Here is a 27,723-nt window from a genome sequence, read left to right on the forward strand (position 1 = left end):
GAAGATCGAAGCTGAGACTGTGGCTCCTGAGTTCAGTGTATTCAGCTGACTGTTGCCTGAACCAAAACCACTTTTCCAGAATGCTAGGTGAAAAAAAGGATCCAAAACCTTGGATAGAGAGTAATCAATTTCTCAAATTTTTACAAGCAAAGGATTTTAAAGTCCAAGATAAGGATGTAATCTTCAAATTATTTACTTCTTTATCCTGCTATATTTAGTCATTGGAAAGTATGGTCCTCCAACATTCCCAGTTATTTTTAAGGACAAAGACATGGGTATAAAATTCAGACTTTAAAGTCTACGGAGCAATGGTTCTCAATATGGATACGAATTGGAACACTCCTAGGAGTTTTGAAAGCACTGATGCCTTGGTTTTGTCACCAGGCATTCTGGATATAGCCAGGCCAGTGGGGATTTTAAAATCTCCCCAGGTGAATCCAATGTGGAGTCAAAGTCAAGAATCACGGTTGTGGAATATGCTGTCGATCTTCTTGTCTAATTTTCACATTTTACACATCAAGAGAATGAAGCCCAAAGAGGTCACATGACTTTTTTTAAAAAATGTTTTTTGAAATTTGTTAGTCTAGTGGCTGTACCAAAGCTGGGACCTGAGTACCCTAGTTCAGGATTGTTTTCCCTGGTCTCTGCTGGGATGCATCACTATGGACTTACCAGCAGTGGATACCCAACTTCTCTGGCCACTGCTTCTTTTTCTTAGCTCTGAAGATGATTTAGACTTCTTAGCTCAGTCAAGCAAAAGCATTAATATAGAAGTTAAAATATCTTGCACCTAGAAAGAATGAGACCATGTAAGATAAAGGACTCAACTCAAAACTTGGGGCATAATCAAGAGAAATCTCAGATGACAATCACACCAAGCAATGGTGTCACTGTTGGTGAAGATCTGACTGTACCAATGCAGGAAGACCACCGACTCAAGGAGCTTCAAAAAGAAGTCTCTGTGGAGACAACTGGATAAAAAGTCTGGGATAGTGAAAGTTATTAAATTTAGAGTTTAGGTTGAGGTGGGTTCATGTATAGTAACCACTTCATTTCAAAGCATCTAACTCCTATTCATGATTGGCATCCTGGTCACGTTTAGAGAACTCTGCAACGACTTCAAGAGATTTTTCAAAAGGTCTTCTAGAACTAGGATACTGCCTTTTATGGTTTTGGCCATAAAGTTAGCTATAGCATACCAAACACTTTTAGAGACATTTTCTATTGAAAAGATGGGGAAACTAAAAAGGGAGCAATGATTTTTGTTCCCTCTTCTCTCCAACCTTTGTAATAAGAGATTGTAGGACTTGGGAACATTTCCCAAATTTTGTTCCTTGAACTTCATTTTCATATCAAGCTAATGAGTGTTACTTTAAAAAAGTTAACTAAGGATCTTATGAAGTTGAACAAAGTATACAGATGATTTTTAGATTTTTCAATGGGACAGTCTGAATTCAGTATCCAGGGGAGGGTGCAGAGTCACTCAGGTGGCTCTTGGCTCCAGTAGCATCTCTTTGGTGTGTTATTCCTTGGAGCACTTTTTGGGGAATAGTACTTCTAAGAGAAAGAAAAGAATAGAGTGTTTTTCCTAGACACAATTTAATATAGAATGTTTCACTTCTAGTTACCAGTATATGAGGGGATTTCTCTTCACTAAATGCTAAATTCTACAGCAGACATGAACTGGATGCTCTGTTAATTCAATTCTGACACTGTCATCAGGATTCACTTCTGAAGACAGCATCAGATCCCAGAGGCTACGAGCTCAGTCCTACAAGTTTGCCCGTACTTCAGATGATAATCACAAGCCCCAAGATGTGACATTCATTTCTGCCCAAGTGGCTATGAATTGGGGTTTCCAACTCTCTTCTGTTCAATTAATTTGCTACAGCAACTTATATAACTCTGGGAAACCCTTTACTTACATTAAAGGATATGGAAAGGAACATCCAGATGGAGGATATTAATAGGGCAGAGCATGTGGAGGGGTGCAGAGCTTGCCTGTCTTTTTGGGGTATGCCACTCTCCAGGAACCTCCATGTGTTCAGCTCTCTGAAAGCACATCCAAACCCCCTGTCCTTTTGGGGGTTTATGGAAAGTTCATAACATAAGCAGGACTTATCATACCATTGGCCATTGGTGACCTACTCAAATTTAACAAGATATGTTCAAGAGGTAGCCTGTAGAGATTCTAACTAGTAAGAACTTTTGGATTATCCAACAATGCACTGAAACTAAACCTAGGAAGTGGATATGCAGAGTCTGCCTTCCCACCAGTTTGCTCCTCGAGTTCCCTCATAGGCTCTGTGAGGGAGTTGGCTGATGAATTGACATTGGTCCTTAACTCACTGGTGGCTTAACTTACAGTGGTTTCTACTCACTGCAACTCTCCCTGAAACATGGGAAAGAAATTAGTGTATTTTCGACGAACTTCCTTGACAAAATATTTCTTAGTTAAAGATCATTTTCTTGATTTTTAAAAAGTCCAGACTAGGGGATCAGTAAACTTTTTCTGGAAAGGGCCAAGAAAGCAAGCACTTTGGGCTTTGTAGAACATATGGTCTCAGTTGCACCTTCTCATCTCTGCTGTCAGTGTATAAAAGCAACAGTAAATAATACATAAACAAATGAAAGTGGCTGTGTTTCAATAAAACCGTCCTTATAAAAACTGGTGAAAACCAAGATGTGACTGGAGGGTCATAGTTTGCAGACCTTGGCTCTAAATAAAGGTATTCAGTGAAGATGGTCATTTGTGGCCAAAAATGCATCTATTTCTCTCAATTCCTGGTAAGGGTGAAAGGGCAAACCTGGGATAAAGATAAGAAGTATCTGGATGAAAATATTTCAGGGTTAAGAGTTCAGATCCAATCATAATAGAAAACAATGATCTCTTTTTCCAATGAGTATTGTGGATCCAACTGGAAACTCTGCTTCTATCATAAAACTTTGTTCCAGCCATTCATCGTCCTATCCTAAGTTTCTGATTCCTAGTTGATGAAAACTTGTTCTTTCCTAGATTTAAACACATCAACAAAAGTGTCATGTAAAATAATGTATAACAAAGCTAATGGTCATTTTAAGGAGCTCTGCCATCAAAGGAAGATGAAGATTGAGTCATAGGTAAAGGAAATCAAGATTGTATGTCCATAGTAATCATGAAATAATATTTACTGTGTGTTGCTTCTGGTCTCCATGTGTCTTGTGTTTTCAAACTAGGTACACAACTCAGTCTTCTATAATAACCCTAACGGGGTTCAAGGACTGCACAAAAAAAGTTAGCAATTTGGTCATTTCTCCAGAAGTATGCTCAGATATCTGTAGGTTCTAATTTAAATAATTTGTCTTCCAAAAGAGCAATCATTCCCCATTATCTTCTTTATGCCAGTTTGCTGAAACTAGCAGGTTTGACCTCATTTACACCCATGTTTGAGCGTAACTGAATAATAGTACTGCTGCAGCCAAATTGGGCAGATTCCACACTGAGTACAAGCACTGGTGCTTTAGCCGCAGTTGAGTAATTAGTCAGAAGTTTGTGAAAATCATGGCAGATGTGTAAAAAGCACATTGTCTTGTGATTTTACATGGAGCCAAGCATGTTGTCATCACTCAGATGTGAAATTAATAATAAATACAAGTATCCTTGCTCAGAAGAAGTTGAACTGTTCTTGGTCGCCAGTTAAGTCATGTGTCCATTCTTTGGAATCTCTTTTTCATCTTCTCTCTCTCCACAATCTGTGTGGGTGTGTGTTCCTTCTCAAACATTGTCTGGTTCTCTGTATTGTATTTTTTTGTTGTCAAACTCTAGTGACTAGCTACCATTTGACAGTAAACATTTAGGCAGGAGGGAAAATACCATTTGGATGTGCCAAGAACCAAGCAAGACACTAATCATGATGAACAGAGAAATCAACACAATTAAGGTACTGATTAGTATCACACATCAACTGGTTAGGAGTCAAAGACCACAGCTTGGAGCACTGGGAAAAGATGATAGAGAAGATTATAAGATTAAACAGGCTATTATTTCTCATGGTTTAAGTATTTGAACAGCTTGTAGGATGTGCTCCAGTGCTGGCTTTCGCCTCTGTGTGTTGAAATCTTTAGCACTTTCTCACCTGTTACTGTTTATAAGCAGGTGTCCCAGACTTCTGCAACCAAAAGCATTTCCATAGAGCAACCCAGCTTCTCTCTAGACTAACATGAGAGCCAGGCAGGGGATTTCTATAATTTTCTGAATAACTGGAGTCATGGGAAAGAAATACAGCTCCCCAAAAAAGCGTTCCCATGAGAGTCTCACAACACTAGCAGGTACCAGCCCAAGTTTCTTCAAAAAGGAATGCAGAGATACAGGTCAGAATTCCATCTTGGAGCTGAAGTATATCCTAAAACTTCTCGGAGAGCAAAGCTCAACAATTTGCAACCAAATATCCTTATCACAGGGTCATACTCTTCTCTTACCATGAATCACCAGTCCCTTGGTGATTCGTGGAAGAGAAGATAGAGGCACATAGAGGGTACCCCTGTCTTTGAGTTGCCCAGAAAATGGACTTTGATTTATTCATCCAGCAAGTTTCTATTGAATGACTACTATGTACCAAGAGTAAGTCTAATGGAGACCATGCCTTCATAGGTATACTACACAAGTAATAGTGAGTTTGTGAATTGAATATTTCCCCCCTATTCATTATTGATTGCTTCCTTTTTCCTACTACAACATTCTTCCCTAACTATTATGAAATACATAATCTTAAATCAGGGCAGGGCTTCCTAAACCCCTATATGGAAAATATGACATCTCTTATGAAGAACTTCATCATTTTCAACAATTCCTCAAAGAGACATGCCCCCCCCAACACAAACAATGAAAAACAATTGAATACACACAACTATAGTAGCATCTCTTACTTTTATTTATTTATTTGCAGTGCTGGGGATTGATCCCAGGGCCTAGTGCATGCTAGACAAGTGCTCTACCACTGAGCCACATCCTCAGTGTTCTCTCCTAGTTTTAAAGGAAATATCAATTCTTTATGCATAAGTCCTACTCAGTACTTACATTTAGAAACCTTGACTTTCAAGAAATCTTTCATTTCTTTGCAAGTCTTCCTACACTCTTTTAAGTTCACTGATGTTCCTCTTCTCCTTGCAAGGGTTGGTTTTAATTATCATCCCCTATAAAATAATTGCCTAGAATAGGTTCCCATCTAACCTACTAAGATTTGTGATTAGCTTGCCAAAGTCGTTTATAGACTAGGGACTGCAGAGGAATGAGGATAAGTCATGATCAAGGAATCCACTTAACTAGACCGACATTCCTAGAAAATGTCATGTGATCAACAGGGCTGATGGAAGCACTTCCTTCCTGGATGTTAAGCCTTCTGCATTTGTATTTCCTCACCCCATTCCCTTAGCTTCAGTTGGAAGCGGGGAGGAGAAATTTGAACCCAAGGTTAAAAGCCAAATGAGGTAACCCTCAAAATTACCAAAAGCAGAGTGATGGTTACATTTTTAAGCACCTAATTATATCAAAGAGGTTGAGTACCTAACAACCACACTGGGTTTAGAGAACACAGCCTCCTGTGTGATCAGTTCACCCCCATTCAAGTTGGCTGCATCCCCTCTGCATCCTCCTTCTCCCCTCCTCTACTCTGGCTGGCTTTCCCAGTTTGAGGTCTTCTGCAGCCTTTCTGGTAAACTGCAAAGCTTATCAACCATTCTCATTATCCTCAGGGAGGTATTAAATATCAGATGAAAACACTGCAGATTTGGACAAGCAATAATTTAGTTTTACAATAATTTCTGATGATTAGAGTAAGCTGATTTTCACTTGCAATAGTCGGAGATGAAGAGGAAAAACTGAAATGAGCTCACTGGCTCTTGCTTGATATTCAACAGTTTGGGAACAAAATGTGATCTGAAAGCTGCATGGTCCAAAGGATACAAAGAGAGTTGTAAGCCAGTGTGGCTGTTATGCCGAGTTTAGTTGTCTTTTTACAAAATCGCACTGTTCAAGGTTTTCTCTCCAGTTCTTCTTTTCTCCAAGATGGCTCTTGCCCACTCCAGTTATCACTAGCCAAAAGATCATGATTAATGTAGTGGGTTGAAGGAATCAAACTATGATCAAGTGGGGACCATGACTGGAGCTTTACATGACAGTAATACATTGGGAAAGCACAGATTGGCTGCTTTAGTATCTTAGGTCTTTGAACATGTATGATATTAATGACCTCTTTCCATGTCAGACTTAACAATGCACTGAGCAAGATCAGCGCATTGGATGTGGAATGTCCACCAAAAGCCCATGTGTTAAAGGCTTGGTTCTCAGTTTGGTGCTATTGGAGGTTGGCAGAACCCTTAAGAGGTGAAATCTAGTGGGAGGAAGTTAAGTCATTAGGGATGTGCCTTTGAAATTGATATCTGGACCCCTTCTTCCTCTCTGGCTCATGAGCTACCGGGAAGTGAATCTCTTCTCCACCATGTGCTCCTGCCATGATGTACTGCCTTTCCATAGGCCCAAAAGCAATGGGGCCAAATGACATGGACTTGAACCCTCCAAAATTGTCAGTCAAAATAAGTTTTTCTCTTCTTAAGTTGATTTTTCTCAGGTGTTTTGTTATAATCATGGAAAGTTAACTAACACACTCTGGAAGTTAGGTGTCTCACCACTATCTGAAGAGGCCATGTTTGGATCAAACCCTTTGTAAACCAGCTCCTTCAACAATTACTGCCATCAAGAAAGTTGATATTGGCCAACTGACCACATCACATGCTAAGTCATCTATTCTTTCATTCTCTATTGTTTTTTCTTTAAAATAATCACATGTCACCCTCAGAATTCACATCACCCACCTCACTATCTTGGAGGAAGATGTATTGATTTATTTATTCACTCATTCATAATTTTCTTCCAATAATAGTTAAGGAGGTATTGAACTTAACACTAGGTATTCAGAAATGACTATGTGAACTTAACACTAGGTATTCAGAAATGACTATGACATAGAACTTTCATTCTGGTTGGGAAGAGACAATAAACAAGTAAACAAATGAATAAAGCAGGTAATTACAGATAATTTTGATAATGCTGTGGAGGAAATGAAGATGAATGGAGGCAAACTGGTGATGACTGTTTTAGGTTAGGTAGTTCTTGACTCTATTTAAGAAAAAATTGAGGGCTGGGGATGTAGCTAGTGGTAGAGCACCTGCCTAGTATGTGTGATGCCTTAGCTTTAATCCCCAGCACAGTTCACACACAAAGAGAGAGACAGAGAGAGAGAGAGAGAGAGAGAGAGAGAGAGAGAGAGAAATTGAAAGACTCAAAAAAATATACAATTTGTAAGACCTCATTGTGTGGAGTCCCAGTACTTACTTACTTACTTGTTATTTGGTTAATCCCTTATCCTTCCCAGAAGGGGAAGACTTCTTCAGCTTTGCTGCTTGATAAAACTCTTCTTATCCCCACTACTACAAGGAAGAGCCACTTGGATTCAATTAACCAGAGGGAATTTTCTCTGAGAGGTCTGTGGAGAAGAATTCTGACCAAAGTCCTCTTGCCACATTCCTATTGACTTTCATCCTTGGGAATTTTGTGTCTTGCAGAGCAAACTCCATCAGTAAAATAAGTGGAAGCATTATCTGGATCAAAACAGACCCACTCAGGGTCTCTGCTCTATTCATTTGTGTCAAGCTGCCCCCACTCAGTGCTTGGCTGGTACAACTGGGGAGCAAACCCAGGGGCTTGCACATGATGGGCAAGTGTTCTACCACTGAGCCATAGCTCTAGCCCTGTGAGTTGTTTAAAATGTGTGAATTGGGATCATCTGTAAGAAGGATATATATATATATATATATACTTCACTTCTTTTTAGACGATTTTATTCTCTAAAAAAGCTGGGGTGGGGGAAGTCATTTTCAAAATCCTTGGAAGCTTTTATTCATTTGGAGGAAACATTGTTTCAAAACCACTTCATGAAAAAAAAAAAAAAAACCACTTTGTGACAATTTGCTTTAAAAAAAAATTACACCCTCAAATACCCGATGTGTTTTCAAACTGGGAAGATCAATGTGCCCATCAAATCCCTAAACAACCCCCACAATACGACTCCCAAAATTGTATTGTCAAAAAAAATACAGGCCATTCGATTAAATCTGAACTTCAAATAAACAACAGATAACTTTTTAAATGTAAAAATGTTTAGAAAATTGCATGGAGAATATTTATACTAAAATATTATTCATTGTTTATCTGAAATTCAAATTATACTGGCATCCTGTATTTTTATTTGCTAAATCTTGCAAATTTACTCAAAGATTTGGATCTCTGACATTCCCTGTCACCACTCACCACCTTCACCACTTCCATTACATTCCTAGTTTAAGTCCTGTCTTCAAAAATAAATTGGAATATTGACCAATACTGAGAAACAAAATTTAAGTCAGTTGTTATTGAAGAGGATTAAAAACATAATTGCCAATGCACAGGAAAATAGAAAATTTAAGCAACTTTAATAAAACTTAGATATGTGAACTAGATCTTAATTATGCTCATTTTGAAAAACTTCTGCATAATTAATGTGTACAAACATTGCACAATTGAAGCATAGAATACTTTGCTTGAGGTAAAAGAAGGCAAAGTAAAAACAGTATGCAGCTAGGGAGCCATGGTCACATTTTATTTTGGTATTTGCACTAATTGCTTAAATTCACCTAATTGATTCTCTTTTCCTCTCTCACTCTCTAGTTACCTAAACAAGAATAAATACCTGACAGTGATTGACAAAGATGCATTTGGAGGAGTATACAGTGGACCAACCCTACTGTGAGTAAGACCTACAGATGAATGTTTTGGTGTTTGTTTGTTTCCTTTACTTTTTCTGGAAACAAGAAGAGGTGCTGAGGTTCAAGGGTAGAGAATGTTCTTATCCGGCTAAGGCTTCTGCTAACATTTTTCTGCCTGACTCACAGGCTACCTCTTGGAAGAAAGTCCTTGTTCTTTGAGATTCAGAAGGTCCCAAGACCCTGCTTGCTCTTCTGATACCTGGTCAGGCAGCCACCTTGGTGTGGCAGTTCATGGAGTTTCTATTTGTGGAGTAGCTACTGTTTGCAGAATTCTGAGGTATGAGGTCTACAAATAGGTGGAAGGCACTATAGTCTTTGAAGAGAAAATGCACATGGATATGCCCTGCACAAAACTGGCAGAATATAAATGATAGTTTGATTCATAACTGAAAGAACTTCAATCATTAGGAAAGATGGGATATAAACCTCTTCTAAAATAGCTGTCAAACTTATCTATTGTGCATTTCTTCTGACTGACAGCCCCCCAAGCAGTCAGTGACCAAGTTCTGTCAATTGTTTCCCTTGAGCCTCTTTATCTTTGCTGTCTTCTTCATCCCCTTAGTTTTGCCTTAGTTTAGAATCTTATCACTGAGCATCTAGCCTAGTCCTCCCCAGAGTAGAACACGGCATTCTAGAGATGCAGAAGACAACCTGTTGGGGATGTGAATAAATGTTTTACTTGTGCTTTAAAAATAAGAACAAATGAAGTTCCATGAATATGTTTTGTACAGATGATTGATGACCCTCCGATGTCAGGTAGAGAATCAATGCTCCCCAGAGAAGAGAGCATGATCCCGGCCCTGAGGACTTGGCACCTTTATCCTTTCCCCTTTCACAATCTCATTTCCTTTTGGGTGAATTGCACCCATTTAAGGGGGTTTGTGGTCCTATTCTCTTAAAAACTGCCGTTCCATGTGGGGAGTCATAGCAAAGTACTTCATGGACAGCAAAGTACTTAAATGCATTATTTTTTTCTTTTTTATACAAAGAATGGAGTGGGGGACTGTTAACCTTTTTCTGTAACAAGTTTTTGTCAGTACTTTTTAAAATCTGGATCACATCTTTATCTGCATCTTCAAGATAAAGGTGATTTCTCCAGTGAATGAGGAAAGTTATTGCTTTCTAAAGAATCCAGTATTTTGGAGAAAGCCTTTAGAAATAGGTGTTTAGAAACATTTTCATGTTTTGTGGCTTTCCTGATGACAGTGATGAATACCATAAAAATCTTTTTTATTAATCAGAAACAGAATTTTAATTGTTTTTAAAATCTTTCAATTATAAGTTTGTACGGGCTGGATTGTGTCCTCCTAAAATTCAAATGTCAAAGCCTTAACTTCCAGTGCCTTTGAATGGAACCATATTTGGAGACAGGATCTTTAGAAAGATAATCAAATTAAGATGAGGGTGTTGGATACAACCCTAATCCAATCTGGCTGGTACATTTACAAGACGAAATTAGGGAAAACAGAGAGACACCAGAAAAGCTTAGGGAAAAATCATGTAGGGATTGCAGCCATCTGCAAGCCAAGGAAATTGAGCCCTACCGATACCTTGATCTCAGGCTTCCAGCCTCCAGAGCTGTAAGAAAATGGATTTCCATTGTTTAAGCAACTCCATCTGTAGTAGTTTGTTATGGTGATAGGTTTACAGAGTTGCAATGGTTTTTAAATCCATGTGTATAAAATAAGAAAATGACACACACACTCAAATCAATTTGCCGAAATAACTGATTGTCTTCAGAGGATATGCATTTCCTTAAGAACATGTATTTACTGAATTGGATGAAAAGATGAGACTCTTTGTTTATGAGTACACCCATAGTTGCTTTATTCCACTTACATGCAACTGTCTTTTTATGGTAGCTTTTTGGACTAAGACAACTATTTACACCAAAACTAAAATAAACCAAATTCGAAGCAGACTTACAACAGCCATATCAGAAAGCATTTTAAAATTGTTTTCAAGATTAATAAAGCATATTTGATAACATGGTTTCACTTTAGTGAAAAAAATTTAAATGTTGCTTATTTTGTCTTTAGCAGAACCTTTTCAAATGTATATTTGGTGTGTTTTATAAGATGCATGCTACAGTATTACACTGACACGTGTATAGAGCTCATAAATATTCATATATTAGAACTGTATGCTCTAAGAATTTATACTTACAAACATGTGAGATTGAAAGCATTTGAAGATCAGTGGTATCGCCCAGAGCCACCCGAACTGCGGGTCCAGTACGAGGTAAATGACTGCTCCAGAGTCTGCAGCAGAGCACAGCTTCCTCACGGAGAAGGTCTGCCACGAGAGTGAGGTCAGCCACACTGGGCACTTGCTCAGAGGAGCAGTAGGTTTACAATCCAGAACAAGACTCTTTATTTTTTTAATTATTATTTTTTTATTTTTACAGACTGCATTTTGATTCATTATACACAAATGGGGTACCTCTTTTCATTTCTATGGTTGTGCAAGATGTAGATTCATGCCATTCACGTAATCATACATGTATATAGGGTAAGGATGTCTGTCTCATTCCACCATTTTTCATCCCCCCTCCTTCCTCTCATTTCCCTCTACGTAATCTAAATTCCTCCATTCTTCTCTTACCCCCACCCCCACAACCTCCATTATATATCATTCTCCACTTATCAGGGAAAACATTCAGCCTTTGGTTTTTTGGGCTTGGCTTATTTCACTTAGCATGATATTCTCCAGATCCATCCATTTATCTGCAAATGCCATAATATTCTTCTTCATTATGGTTGAATAATATTCCATTGTGTATATATACCATAGTTTCTTTATCCATTCATCTGTTGAAGGGCATCTAGGTTGGTTCCACAATCTAGCTATTGTGAATTGAGCTGCTAGAATGGCTATTATCAAAAAGACAAATAATAACAGGTGTTGGCATGGATGTGGGGAAAAAGACACACTTTTACATTGCTGGTAGAATTGCAAATTGGTGCAACCACTCTGGAAAGCAGTGTGGAGATTCCTCAGAAAACTTGGAAAGAACCCACCTTTTGACCCAGTTATCCCACTCCTCCATTTATACACAAAGGACTTAAAATCAGCATACTACAATGATGCAGTCACACCAATGTTCATAGCAGAACAAGCTTCTTCTTGCCTTGTCAAGGATTGGTAAGAAGCTGTTGGCCGCTGAGCACCATATTTTGTGAGGCAGCGGCATATATGACAAGAGTCACCAAATCTCCACCCTGCATTTAGTCTTGGTCCCTCTCAAATCCATCCTCTTCAAACATCTGTAAGCTCAAAGGCAAGTAGGATCTTAAAACCCCACACTGGCCTCCCTTCAGGAAAGGCATTGGTGTGACACAAGAGGCCCTGCTATGATTTTCAGCTTCATCTCATGCCACTTTGTACCTCTGACCAATGTGTCATCCATATTAAAACTCTTAACCCCACTAATATTCAAACCTACTTATGCAGCTATAAACTCTTGCTCTTCTCACTGTCTGGAAAAGCCTTCTATGACCTAATAAGCTCCTGACATTTTGATATTCAAGCGAAGGTCTCCTCTTCTCTGAAGTCATCCTTAGTCCTCCTTCTCCTCAGGGAAGAATGAGGACTCTTCTCTGTACACCACCATCTACCCTGAGCGACTCTTATGTACCAGTCCTGTGCCTCTATCCATCTCTCCAGGGCATCCTGGAGGCCAGCATCAATGTTTTGTTTCTATAGCACCAGTTCATATTATAATGCCTGAGACACAGTACAAGCATAATAAATGTTTGTGAAAATAATAAAATTTACAATAAACAGTCAAATCATACTTCTATAATTACTACAGCATTTAAAGACATTTTAGCATATTGAACTTAGGTAAATGTGCTCATTTCTACTTTTTTGGAAGTGATCAATTAAACTACCCATTTGTTCATGCTTCTTAAAAGTTGTCTTTTTTATTTATGGCAATATTTTCTACAACCAAGTTAAGAGCAGATATCAATGGCTGGAAAGTGCTTTTCTTGCTCCCTGATGCTTCCAGGTTGAAGAAAGTGAACTCGGTAAAAAGTTATACCTGGTATTAACTCTTGGCACCATTGTTTCCTAACTGTTAAGAACTAAGTCTCAGTTTTCTCATCTGTCAAAACAGGATAACTAGAAGTAACCAAGTTTAAGTAGACAATTTAAAGGAACTAAGGATATCCTCAGTGAATGTTAAGCTTTATTAAGGCTACATTTACTTCTTCCTGAGCCTTGATAAATTATTCTGCTCTCTCCTAACCTCTCTGATCAGTTCTTCTCAATTTCTCTCACTAACTCAGTGTACCATGACATCAAATGGGGTTCAATTCTGGGTCCCATCTCTTTCTTCTCTGTATGTTCTCCTTTGGTTAAACCATCTGCTCTCAAATAACATGAGAATGTAAACACTCTTAAAATCTCAAGTCTCAGATTTTAACTTTTATTAATCATCCCACTTGTCTGAATTTCCTGCTTTGTTCCCTCTTATTTCTACTCATTACCTTCAGTTTGGTTACACCCTCCCTAATCAACTTTTGAAAATGTACAATAAACTCCTACTGAGGACTTCTAAGCTTGAGATGCTTGAGGTTCACTATTTTATTCTATTATTTCATTTCGGTACTAGGGACTTAGCTCAGGAGCATCCTACCACTGAGCTACATCCACATGCCTATTTTATTTTTATTTTGAGACAGAGTCTCACTAAGTTGCTGAGGATCTTGATAAGTTGCTGGGGCTGGCCTCAAACTTGCAATCCTCCTGCATCAACCTCCTGAATTCTGGGTTACAGGCATGGAGGATCACTATTTTAAAAAGTGGTTAGGGAAAGCCTCATTGAGAAGGTGACAACTGGGAAACAGTTGAAAGGAAGGAAGGGGCAAACCATGTGGCTATCTGAAGGAAGAGCATTCTAGACAAGTGCAAAGACCTCCAGGAGAGAATATTTCTGGCATGTTTGAGGAAGAGCAAGGAGGTCATAGCAGCTCAAACAGAGTGAACTAAATGGGAAAAACGGATTGGTTTTAAAAAAAAAGGTAATGAGGTATGAGAACAATTTGTGGCCCTAGAGGCCATTGTGAGGTCTTGATTTTGTTCTTAGAACTGACTTCAGTGTTTTCTGAGCAAAGATCTGACTCATGTCTTAACTGGAACTCTGGTTGTAGTATTGAAAATAGACTACAGGGTGCCAAGTGTGGAAACAGAGACCACTTAATACACCAGATAAAGTAGGTAAGAGATGATAGCAGCTTCCACTAAGGCAGTAGCAGTGGATGTGATGAGAAATGATCAGATTCTGACTATATTTATAAGGAAAAGCTAACAGGATATACTGGTGTTGAACATGGGCTTGAATGAAAGAGAAAAATTGAAACAACTGCAAGTGGTTTTTTTTGTTGTTGTTTTTTGGTTTTTTTTGCCTGAGCAGTTAGGAAAGTGGGGTCACCATTTTCTGAGGTGGGGAAAAGCAACTGGAGGTGCCCATGACACATCCAAGCAGGCAGTGACGTATGTGAATGTGAAAGGTACAACAGAGGTCAGGGATAAAGACATATTTGAGACTCTTTAGAACGTAGGTGGTGATAGAAGAAACAGATATGGAAGAAATCTCAAAGAACAGACAGAATTAAGACTCATGATAAACCTCCCTATCAAAGCAATTTTCCCTGATTCCTTCTAAAATAATATTAAAATGGGAGTAATTGTGTGGGGGGGCATGCCCTCTCAGTGACAAATGAAGGTAGGTGACCATGTAAGTAAGGGACAAATGTCTTCAAAGATGAAGAGAGAGCTTCTTGCTCTCTCTTACTTGCATGGGTGAAACCCATAAAAAGAAAGCTAATTCAAATCACACAGTCTAAGGAAGAATTCATCAATTAAATCTTAAGTAAGGGTATTGGTGATGTTGAAGTTGAAAGTCTTTAAAAACTTCACCTATCCCCCCAGATGTTTTCTCTCATCCTGAACTATTAAGTAACTACTTCCTTCCCCTCACAGGAGAAGACTAAAGTTTCTTTCCATTAAAATGTGATCATGAAGATTTAAGGATAAAAGGCACAGTTTGGGACGGAAGTGAAGCACTGTTCTGAAAACAGGGTGCTACGAAAATTTACATTACAACATGTTTTGGGGAGATATCAGGGATTGAACACAGGGACACTGAATCACATCCCTAACCACTCCCTCTTCCTTTTTTTTTTTAATTTTGAGACAGGGTCTAGCTAAGTTGCTTAGGGCCTTGCTAAATTACGGAGGCTGTTTTTGAACTTGTGATCCTCCTGCCTCAGCCTCTGGTGCTCCTGGGATTAAAGGAGTGCGCCACCACACCCAGAACATCACAACATTTAAGACTAAGAAGTCCCCCTCTACTCATCTCATAAAATGAATGCACTTAGAATGTATGTACTCTAGGGAGAGTAGAATTTGGGGAAGCCGACAGTTCCAAAGATAAGAAAGAAATAAAACAGAAGAATGACCATTGATAGTCTCCCCAAATTATCATGGTATAACTTGTTAGCCAATAACCCACATTCACCGAGCTTCCCTGCAAAGTCTCAGAAACCTAATATTCTGTTTACCATTTTTTTTTTGAGCTTACATCAGGAAAGAGAAAAATGAATAATTCAGAAACAGTAATAAACACAGAAAGGAAGCAAATGGAATTCCAGGATGAACATGAAGGGAGGTCCAAGTGTCTACATCAGAAATGAAGAACTGAAGGCTCCAGAAGGAAGATCTTTTAGAAAGCAAGGGGGATTGGCAGATTCTCTGACAGGATCAGCAGTGTGAAAAACTGGTTTGGGGTGTTTCACAGAACTTTGGAACATATGGAAGTGCTAACAATAGATCCATTCAAACCAAGACATATAAGCTTTAAAAAAGGCAAAAAGGAAGACATTCCATGAGAAGCAGAAACATAAGACTAGGAAGATAATGGAATCACAATATGCAGAGTTGTAATAAACAAAATACTGAATGTGGGTTTGACCAAATGAGTTCTAAAACTATTTCAGAGAGTAGAGGGGTATCAGAAAGTTGTTGTGTTACTGGAGTCATTGGTTGAAGGTCCTAGCTCTGGTGGTCCCAACAGACTAGGCTCAGCCACTTGTCCCAATATGCCAAAGGGATAAGGAGGGGTGTAGGTCAGGAAAGGAACTTTAACTGGCATGGCCACACTGGAAAGGACAGATATAAGGGCATAGTGATCAAAGATCTGCCTGTGAGGAACTAACACAAACTTCGATGTATTATAGGAAGAGAAAACAAAGACAAAAATTGGGGGCTGCTTGGCTGGGGGTCTGTGTAACTGATAGAGAAGTCATCCTGATCAGGCCAAGTCTGGCTGATCTGTGATGCTCCGGGAAGGTCACCATCATTTGAGGGGTGATTCAGTTCCCATCTAGAGATGCCCTGCTTAGAGGGTAGCCTCAGCTTTGCCACTGGGCAATTGCTCCTGCTTAGTGGGGCGATCTCATCATGGGGTCATCTGTTCTGTGAGGCTCCAGGTTGCTTGGAGGTAGTTTCAGTCCCTTGTCATAAAGTCACTTATCAACCAGATCTGTTCTTCCTGGCATCTAAGGTAACTGCAGAAGAAAGTGGTTCAGAGGGGAAAAATAAAAAAGTTAAAAAGGCAAGCAAAGTCAGAGAGAGACAAAATCAAAATGGCGTTGGTTAGGTCCGTGACGGGGTCCTCTTAGGTGATGAAAGTGAGTTACATCTTCATCTTACACAGCAGGGAGTCAGTGGGTGAAATCTAAGACCACTAAACCAAGAGAGGTTTGCAAGTAGGGAAGGAAGTACCAGAAGTTGAAAGTGATTTCTTCTGAGACGTCAGAAACCAGGCTGCAGAGACTGGACAGGAGTCCGCTACAGTTTGTGTTATCAAGTTTCTAGGGTAATTTGCTTTTCACAAAGAAAGTTCATATTTATATTAACAAAAATTTAAATTAAATTGAGAAAGAAAGTCACATAATGTAGGAAGAGAAGTCCCTGGAGATGTCAGGAATTGAAAGGTCAGTAGGAACAAAGTAAGAAATGAATAGAGTCCAGTCTCATTTCTCAAATTCCAAGTAAATATTTGTTGTCTTAAAATGCATTTGTTGGGATTGGGATTATAGATCTGACTCGCACGCAGGAGCCACTGGGTTCAATCCTCAGCACCACACAAAAAGGAAAAATAGCAAGCACAAGGCCCTGGGTTCAATCCCCAGCACCACCAAAAAAAAATAGGAAAAATAAAGGTATTATGTCCATCTACAACTAATATATTTTTTTTATTGTAAACAAATGGGATACATGTTGTTTCTCTGTTTGTACATGGCGTAAAGGCATACCATTTGTATAATCATAAATTTACATAGGGTAATGCTGTTTGATTCATACTGTTATTTTTTCCCTTCCCCCCACCCCTCCCACCCCTCTTTTCCCTCTATACAGTCCTTCCTTCCTCCATTCTTGCCCCCCTCCCTAACCTTAACTCTAACCCTAACACTAACCCCTCCCACCCCCCATTATGTGTCATCATCCACTTACTAGTGATATCATTCGTCCTTTGGTTTTTTGAGATTGGCTTATCTCACTTAGCATGATATTCTCCAATTTCATCCATTTGCCTGCAAATGCCATAATTTTATCATTCTTTATGGCTGAGTAATATTCCATTGTATATATATATACCACATTTTCTTTATCCATTCATCAATTGAAGGACATCTAGGTTGGTTCCACAATTTGGCTATTGTGAACTGAGCAGCTATGTACAACTAATATTTTTTTAAATGCATTTGTTAACTAATCATGCATGGCCTGTGACAACTCTCTAATTCTTATCTTGAACTTTTGTGAAAATCTTTATTACTTTATTTCCCACAAATTTCACATAACTAGATTTTAAGATCCCAGATGAAATGTACTGTATCTTTTGGTTTTGTAATCCTGCACCTCAAAAGAGAAGATAGCAAGTGGTCAATAAATATTTGATGCTTTGTAACTGAATTTAAAATACCCACATTTGGTTGTTGTTTAGTATGAAAACCAAATGTGGAAAATTTGAAACTCCATCTAATGAAAAGATAATTGGGTACCATATGTATTTTTGCCTCATTAAATATTTTTGTAAAACAACACAGTCATTTCTAATAGTCAACAAAGTCAATAAAACTCACCCTCTTAGTTTATCATCTTTTTCCAAGGTCATTTCTCAAAAGAGAATCTAATTAAAAACAAGTTCAAGAGTGAGCTCTATTCTTTAGTCTTTGCTATTAAAAAAAAAGCTTTTGAATTTAGCTTGGGGATACAATAACATTTTTTACTTATTGATTTTTTTAAAATCAAGATATGCAATCTCATTGTTCATTTTATGCTTTCTATTTTGGATTACCTTGTTTTCTTTCATGTTATTTTGAAAAAGAAGCTCTTGGTGTTCATAATGCCAAAGGAAAGAACACACTGAAATGCTTCCCATAATAGCCAGTGTTATCTAAATTTTAAATTATGTAACTCACTTAAATAGCCTGTAGCATACTGATGGAAATTACTATAATAGTCCCAATTACTATCATAAGTACCTCTTAAGAAAAGAGAATCTTTGTGAAAGTATCCTTGAGTTTCCTTCACAAAAATAAACTTCAAAAATAAACTTGTTGCTTTTTTGCTGATCAAATTAATGACTTGAAAATCCAGGGGTCATGGTATTGCCAACTTTCTTGGCAACTTTTTGTTGTTTTGTTTGTTTGTTTTTATATTGTTTATTTTTATATTTTTTGATCATCCAAAGATTATATGATTAGACAGCTGAAAATTTGTGGCAAGTTTTTCTCTAGTGTGCCTGAACTCTAAGGAAATAATTTTCTAGATGTATCCAGGGCAAAAACTTTTATTGAGATATAATTTACATATAATAACATAAAGTGTTTAAGTATATGATTTAATTGCTCTACCCTGGTTAAGACTTAGAACATTTTCACCACCCAGAAACACCCCTCAGACCCCAGACTCCTGTAAATAACCATATATTTTTTAATTTTTCCAGTGTAAAAATCTGAGCAAGGTTACCAGGTCATAGGACAGATGTATGTCTATCTTTATAGGAAACGCTGCCCAACTGTTTTCCAAAATAGTTGTTCCATTTTCTAGTCTACATTAGCAAGAGTTTCATAGTAGTTAACCTGTTTTATTGCCAATCTTTTTAAAAATTCTAGTCATTCTAGTGGGTATACAGTGGTATCTTGTTATGGTTTCAATTTGTTTCCCCAACTATAAATGATGTTGAGCATCTTTTCATGTTCTTCTAATCCATTGTATGTTTTCTTTTGATGAGTGTCTGTTCAAATCTTTTGTCCATCTTTCAATTGTATTCTTATCACTGAGTTGTGATCCTGCATAAAAATTTTGGACTAAATGAAATAAGTTTTGGTTCTAACCACCAGCTTGCTGCCCTCCCAAGTTTGAACTCTTTCTTGTTCTATGAGCTTACTGAGGAGAACCTGCTAACCTAAAACAAACCAGGGCAAAGGGGTTTATTTTTTTTAATATTTTTTAGATGTTGACAGATGTTTATTTTATTTATTTATTTATATGTGGTGCTAAGAATCAAACCCAGTACCTCACTCATGCTAGGCAAGTGCTACAACTGAGCCACAACTCCAACCCCAAAGGGGTTTATTTTAGTCAGCTTTTTTACTGCTGTGACTAAAGGACCCAACCAGCACAATTGCAGAGGAGGAAAAGTTTATTTGAGGGCTCACAGTTGCAGAGGTCTTAGTCTTCTATGGAGGAGGTCTTGGTCCTTCTATAGGCTGGCTCCATTCCTTGGGGCTCAAGGTGAGGCAGAACATCATGGAGGAAGAATGTGGCAGAGGGAAGCAGCTCACATGGTGACCAGAAAGCAGAGAGAGAGACTCCATTCGCCATATACAAAATATATACCCCATAGCCACGTCCCCAGTGTACTACTTCCTCCAGCCACACCCCACCTGTCTCCAGTTACCACTCAGTTAATCCCATCAGGGATTAATCCACTGATTAGGTTAAGGTTGTAACCCAATCATTTCTCCTCCAAACCTTCTAGCATTGTCTCACCTGAGCTTTTGGGGACACCACATCTAAATCATAACAGAGTTCATATACTCACTTCACCACAAGCATCTTACTGGATGCCTTGTCAACTCCATGAAAATAATGAGAATAAGACACAGCCTCTGCTTTTAAACAGGTTATAATCAAATTCAGGAGAAATGTAAATAAGTAACTTTAACAGGCTTAATATAAGAAAAGCCATAAGACATAATTAGAGAATCAAGATACCATTCCTGTTAGGGCAATCAGCAAAGGCCCCGTTAAAGGGGTGGTATCTGAGATGGGCTTCAGGTGAGGGGTGGAGTGGCAAAGACAGAGATAGAGTTAAGAGAAAGAACAAAGGCAAGCCTACAGGAAAATATAGGGTGTATTCAGAGGGAAAAAAATCCAACCTGGGTCAAAAGATAGTGTTTGAAAGATGTGTTGACATTATTTTGTGGGGAACCTAACCTGATGAGTAAGGACAATAACCGTGGTTACTATAGAAATATTGAGAACAGCTGCAGAGCCCTTTGCAACTCACCCTCATGACCTCTTTCCTACACCTCTGTCCCACCTTAGCCCTGACTGTAGTATTCCTGGACACCTTGGTCCCAGCGCTCAGTTGAGACTGTTCTTCTGTACCTCCAGGCTATTTGATAGGGACTGGACCTCCCAGAAGGGACCTCCCAGAAGGGAGGGAAATTGGGTGCTCTGAAGACCAAATCGGTCTGGAGTTCCAAAACTGAACTCTGATCATTTCTACCAAAGTTACCTCACATGCAGCCTTCCTGATCTCAGAAAATGGCAACCACATTCTTCTAGTTACAGACCCAAAATCTTGGAGTTCACCTTGGATTCTTGTCTTTCTCTCATACCCTATATACAACCCATCAGAAAGTCCCGCTGATTCTACCTTTTAAATGCAAACTCCAACCACTTTCAGCATCTCCAGTGCAATCACTTCACTCCACAGCACCATTCTCTATTGTTGGTCTTCCTGTTTCCACTCCTTTGGTCTACTTTCCAAGCACCATTCAGACTGATCCTTTGATAAATTGTTTTTTTTTTTTTTTTTTTTTTTTTTATTTTGCAATATTAGGGATTGAACCCAGGGTCTCACGTGTGCTAAGAAAGTGCTCTATCACTGAGCTAGATCCCCAGCCCTAGATAGATCCTTTAGAAATAAATCAGATTATATATTTCTTTGAACATTTTTTATCTCACCCCAGTGGAAAGAGGAGGTCCTTTTGATGGCCAACAAGACCAGGCATGATCTGGTTCCTGTTACCTCTCTGACTTGTCCTACATTTCCTACCAGTTCCCTGTCTCAGTTCTAGCCACATCAGCTTCCGTGCTTCCTCAAACATGCAGGCGCACCCTTAGCTCAGGATTATTACGCTGCTGGGTCCTTGTCTGGCACGTTCTTTCCCAGGAGATTGATAAGAGTTTCTCCCTCATCTCTTGTGAACATGCGCTCAACAATATCCTTAATGAGGCCCTCCATGACATTCTCCGCCATCTCTAATTGTGACCTCACTTCCAGCCTCTTCCTTTCTTCTTCTTCCTTCTTCCTTTTTCCCATAGCAACTATCATTATCATCTAATACCATCTGTCCTCTCTCCCCACTAGAAGGTGCTCATGAGGAAAGCAGGACTATCTGCCCATTTAGTCTACTGCTATAGTCCTAGCTTCTAGAAGTACCTATATAAAGAGAGCAATCAAAGTACTTGTTGAATAAATGCATGTTGTGTTTTTAAATTCTTTTAAACACATTGATACAAGCCCACTGTCTTGAACTTAATAGCTTTTTCAGCCTTTATTTTAATTCAGCATCAACAAATTCATTAAATTATCTATATGCATTTAATTGATCTTTTTGTTCTGAGATGCATTTCATCTACCAATTCACAAATGTGTCAACACACTTATAATAGAGCAGCTTCTATATTAACAATTGCTGTTGGAAACTTGGCAAGCCAGTTAGTGCTTCTTTAGTTTGCAATTGAATTTCTCAAAATGTAATCTTAAATAATAATCAGTGACAAAATATCTCACAAAAGTGGAAATTATTCCAACGTTTGAACAGTGCTAGAATACATAATTGTTTCAGAGAAGAAATTTGTTCTTCCTGTGGCATCAAATATCAGTTGGCATTGTTAAATTTTGGTGATATTCCTGCCCTGTGTGTAACACTGTGTATAATCCTCTTTCCAAATTCAGGTCCTGTTACTTTCATTAAACACTTAACTTGAGATGGTTCCCATGACCCAGACAATTAGACTTCAAACCGTCTGCCAGCCTCAGCTTAGCTGCATCCTGATTTGTGAGTAAATACTTGCTAGAGACAAATTCTCATGGAATTCAGTGCCCATCACTTGAAGAGTTCTTCAAGGAAAGTGCCAGAATCAACAAGAAAGAGGAAGCCCTCCAGCTAGTAGGTTTCCATCTGTGTGGCTCCAATCACAAATGGATTTGGATCTTCCAGCTGCCGATAGCAACTCTCTATACACGCCTCACTCTGAAATCAACAACTTTTTAACTGTATGTTCAAGGCATTATTTTAGAAGAGAAGGCACGCTATTAGAAAATCCTGGATTCAAAAGTGACCGAATAAAAATTTGGGTGAATAGGAGAAGATACAGGTTCAAATAACTAACTTAAAATGGTCCCTGACTTATTGAGTTTGGGGATTTCTTCAGAGTAAGGTTCTTTCTCCATCAACTCCAGAGCTGGGAGACTGTCTCATGTGGCTCAGCACTCAACAATGATCTGTTCCAAGCTCTGTCACAGTTCTCATGGGAAATAGAGTAGCGATTAAAAGTTAAAGATAATACATTGAACCTACACTTTTATTTCTTCTCCTGCTTCAGATCCTCCTAAAAAGATGAGGAAGGAATTTTTTTAAAAATATCTCTTAGATGTTGATAGACCTTTATTTTATTCATTTATTTTTATACGTGGTGCTGAGAATCCAACCCAGTGCCTCACACAAGTGAGTTAAGCGCTCTATCACTGAGCCACAACCCCAGCCCCAAGAAGGAATTTTGAATACACATAAATCCACAAGGGCAAGAGGACACATAAGGTATATTGATGGTCTGGAGAATTATGGGATCCTGAAAGAAAAAAGGCAGAAGAGAAGGAAAGAGAAGCTTAGAGGACTCACAGGGAGCAGAGTAAACTACCCCAAAACTTTGAGGGGTGAGATTTAGAGGTGGCATGTCAGAGCATATGGCAAGAGTGAGACATGGAGCCAAAACCAGAAGAATTCGTGGAAGGCCAAAATGCCAGCATCCAAATAGCTCCCCTCTGAGCTGGAGATTTCAAATCTCTTTTCCAGAAATTCTGGAAAGTTCTAAAACAAAATAGGCATCCACAAACTGGCATTTTAGAGTCCAACAACACAATTGTCAGCTTTCTACACGATTGCCCTAAAGCAAAATCTGCCAATGGAAAAACTTGCTCTTAAGCATGAATGTGTAATCAAGATCACCAAAGAATGATTCCAATGTGAAAGACTGAAACCCAGTGAACAAATGGGAGGAAATGAACCTATAGAAATCAGACATTGCAGAGATCAGAAAAGAATTTTTAACAAAGCAATAATTAGTGACCTGTGATAAATTTGAGAAAACATTTCATCCCTATTTACTAAAACAACACTAACAATTATAATAATTTATTGAGAACACACTCTCAGTTACTGTTCAACAAGCCCAAGATAAGGAAACTGAGACACACAAAGGTTAAATGACTAGTAGTAAGTGCAGAAGTTGGAATTCAGATCCAGATCATCTGAATTTCAAACTCATGCATCATTGTTTCTTAGTCTTTTGGTTATGAGCAAGTATAGTAAAACCCACACTCCCAATGTGTGGTGGGCCTCCTCAAATATCCCACCACAAAAGGAACAAAAACCCAGAAAATACTCTTAAAAAAATATACTCATGCACCTGACAAATACATATTCAGAGCCTTCTGTTGACTGAATACCAGCCTATTTGTCAAAAGTACTAAAGCAAACAGAACAGGCAGACCCAGCTCTTGTGAAGTAAAAATTAAAAATTCAGTATAAGAGATGGAAGATAAAGTGAGGGGATTCTACTAGAAGACTTAATAAAAGTAACAGGAGAAAATTACAGTAAAAGAAGGAGGTATGTCTAAGGGATTCAGGAGGCTCCTTTTCCACTTACTAGAAATTCCAGAGAAGAAGCAGAGAAGACAAGAGTAAGTTGTCCCAGGAACATTACAAGAAAATTTTCTAGAGCTGAAAAGTACAGGTCTTCAGACTAAAGGGGCCTTTCCATTCCCTGTGTCCAGAACAACAAATAGAAACAGATTCATATCAAGGTACGTCTTGAGGAAATTTCACACCATGGATAAAAAGGTCATAAAGACTTCTAGAGAGCTACGGTTCTAGAGTGCATACTTAGAGTGACAAGGCGTTCAGTCCCTACAGCTGCCAACAACTTTCAGAGTCAAAACAAGTCAATGGCCAAGAACTTAAATTGCATTGTACTTAGCAAAAGCAACACTGGTTACTAGAATTCAACAGGACAAAGTCTTTGAAATTCTGAAGAAAATGATTTTTTGCAGGGGAGTGGATACCAGAGATTGAATTCAGGGGCACTAGACTACTGAGCCACATTCCAGTCCTATTTTGTATTTTATTTAGAGATAGAGTCTCACTGAGTTGCTTAGCAGCTCGCTTTTGCTGAGGCTGGCTTTGAACTCTTGATCCTCGCGTCTCAGCTTCCCGAGCTGCTGGGATTATAGGTGTCTCAGCATCTGGCTAGACTGATATTTTTGAATAAATTTTTGCAACCCCAAATTTTACAGTCAGGTAAAACATTAATTGAATGTAAGAGTAGATCTGGGGAGAAAACAGAAAATACCTCTCTCATATGACCTTTCTAGAAAGTTATTTGAAAAATGTGCCCCATTGAAATGAGGAAGAGAAAAAAAAAAAAAGAGGCAAATTTAATTTAAAAAACAGAAAGAAAGAAAGAAAGAAAGAAAGAAAGAAAGAAAGAAAGAAAGAAAGAAAGAAAGAAAGAAAGAGAAAATGAGGGAGAAGATCAAGAAAGAAGATGAGACAGGTTTCAGGGAGAGACTCCCAATGGGAAAAAGGGAAGTAGTATTCTGTGAAGCTTGAATTTCATTCTGTAGACATTGGAGGAACCAGGAAGTGTCAAGCTGGCAAGCAAGACAATGAGATCATGTTTTAGAAAGAACATCTGTACTGTTTGAAGGTGGAATTAATAGAAGATTTCTGAAACCATCTTGGAATGTTTTGCAAGACCTGGATGAAAAATAATTCAGACTTAAACCAAGGTGGTCACAATGAGAATGAGCTGAGCTGGCCTCTGATGCTTAGAGGTAGCAAGATTGCATTTTACCATAAATTTTTACAACATGAATCTAGGACAAAGTCAAGAAAGACTCCACGAGGACACTGAAGCTTCACGCCCTGGGATGTAGTGGATAGAAGGTAGGAAATTTTAAAATATCAATAGGTTTAGAGGGAAGATTCATTCCATTTGGGATATTTTGAGTGGACCGGTAATGCTACATCCATCGGATAATATAAAGGAGCTTCAACTTTCCTTCCTGATATCACCCAGAAAATCTATTTAAAAGTGCAAGAGAGGATATCATTTTCAAAAAAGAAAAAAAAAAAAAAAAAAAAGGATAGTAGTTCCTCCTGCTTGACCTTGTAAGTGTGAAGTAGTACAAGGAGAGCAACCTGCATCAGGAAGGCTGCGGGTACAGTAGCAGCACTAGGCTTAATGGATACTTAGAGTTACATCAAGTGGCCTTGGGTGCCTGACATGAGTAGTCAAGGGCCAGACCTGCAGGACCTTGAAAGATACAGTGTAAAGATGTGTTCATGTTACACTGGGGAGTCACTGAAAAAAATTTTAAGCAGGAGAGTGACATTACTCAATTCTTAATGGCTACTCAGGCTGCTGTGTGGAGAATGGATGGGCAGGAGGTGAGAGTGAACAACACTGCTGCAGCAAGAGCTGATGTGAGCTGAAACTGGAAAGCTTACCTGGAGATGCAAATAGAGGCATGGTTGTACCTGCAAGGGATAGACTCCAGGACCCTGTGGACATATCAAAATTAGGGATGCTCAAATTTCTCATATAAAATGGCATAGTGTTTGCATAGAGCCTGCCCATGTCCTTTGTATACTTTGAATCATCTTCAGATTCATCTAATATAATGTAAATGCCATGGAAATGGTTGTTATTGTTTAGGGAATAATAATGAGAGAAAATACATGTTCAGTGCAGACACAATTTTTCATTTTTAATATTTTTAATGTGCTGTTGGTTAAATCCATGGATTCAGAAACCACAAATTCAGAGGGATGACTATATGTGGATTCACAATTCCTTGGAAGTTCAAATTCGTAACTCTTTTGCTAAATTAAATGTTGATGGGGCAACAGTGGTAAGAAAGTCCAACATTTAGTCTCTCTGGGGTTTGAGTTTGAGCAACTGAGTGAACAGGAGCGCCAGTTACTATGGTGAGGGAAATGAAGGAGGAGCAGGTTGGGGTGGGAGTGGGGTGTCACAAGCTAAGTTTTGGATGGCTCTGTTAAGTTGGAGATGCCTGTGAGGCACCCAGGTGGAGATGTTAAGAAAGCAGTTGCATATACAAGTTAAGTTCTGGGCTGGAGTTGTATTTGCTAGATAATTTGCTTTTGGCTTAACTTCAGATAAACTCCAAATTGAAGCAAGGAGGGAATGAATTTATTGAGTGTCCAATCAATGCCAATCATTCATTATGTCACAGATGTTTCTTTTGTAAGATTTCTCCAACACCTATTTTCTCCATGCCTGCCAAAGCTCCCTCCCAGATCAGCCTGACTGAGACCCTGCTAGAGAACACCTGGTATGTGCTCACTAGACGCTCAGAATCAATTCTACCCACTGGGATTCCTTATGAGTCCTGGATCTGTGTTCCCAACTCCAGAGATGTGAAGATAAAGAGTAAAGCTCCTGGGACACTGAGAATTCCAGACCCAAATTATAGTTATGGTTCTACCCTCAGTTTGCTGAGTCTCTTTGGACCCAAAATACCTTGTTTCTCTGTCTCAATTTTAGTATCTGTATTTTTTGTTTAAAAAATGCTTTAATAACTGAGATGAGCTTCTAAATGAACCCAAGAGCATCTTACATAATACAGACTCCTGGGCTCCAGCATCGGAGATTATATAATTCGTTTGTTTGGCTAAGTCTGTAATGCAGGTGATTCTGATGCTAGGGTCCTGGGTAGTGCCTGGACCATAAATGCTGATTTTCAGAGTGGTGAGCAACCAATTTCTCCCACAGATATCTGCCTCAGTGATATTTCCACTTGTTAGAGCAAAATGACAATTTAAATTAAGGCACCAAGTTCTTTGATATGCCTTCCATTAAGAGGTGGGTTCTATATCCCCTGCCCTTGAATTCATTAGTTCTTTCACAATCTGGCTGCTATACTGTTAGAAGCCCAAGCCATATGGAGCCACTATGAGCTCTGCCTTTGAGTCTGCTCCTCAGACATACCAGTGAAGGGGCCAGCAGGTAACTCCAACTCCAGCCAGCAGGGCACCATTAGAAATACTGAGGTGGACTGAGACAGCCATCATTACCCTATGTACATGTATGATTACACAGATGGCATGAATCTGTGCACAACCATAGAAATGAAATGATGTACCCCATTTGTGTACAATGAATCAAAATGCAGTCCGTAAATATTAAATAAATAAAATAAATAAAAAAGAAATACTGAGGTGCCGCAAGAAATCAAACGCGTGCTTAAAAGTGGGTGGGTCTGGC

General features: G+C 38.8%; 1 protein-coding gene across 1 annotated transcript in view; it reads left to right on the plus strand.

The window, feature by feature from the left end:
* The window catches only part of Tshr (thyroid stimulating hormone receptor), a 150,980-nt gene that overhangs the window by 117,346 nt on the left and 5,911 nt on the right, over nt 1–27,723 (plus strand). Inside the window, exon 8 of the mRNA XM_047540171.1 lies at nt 8,741–8,818. Coding sequence (XP_047396127.1) covers nt 8,741–8,818 — 78 coding nt within the window. The remainder of the gene's footprint in view (nt 1–8,740; nt 8,819–27,723) is intronic.

Source organism: Sciurus carolinensis, chromosome 2 (assembly GCF_902686445.1).
Source record: "Sciurus carolinensis chromosome 2, mSciCar1.2, whole genome shotgun sequence".
In the NCBI taxonomy this organism is placed as follows: Eukaryota; Metazoa; Chordata; class Mammalia; order Rodentia; family Sciuridae; genus Sciurus; species Sciurus carolinensis.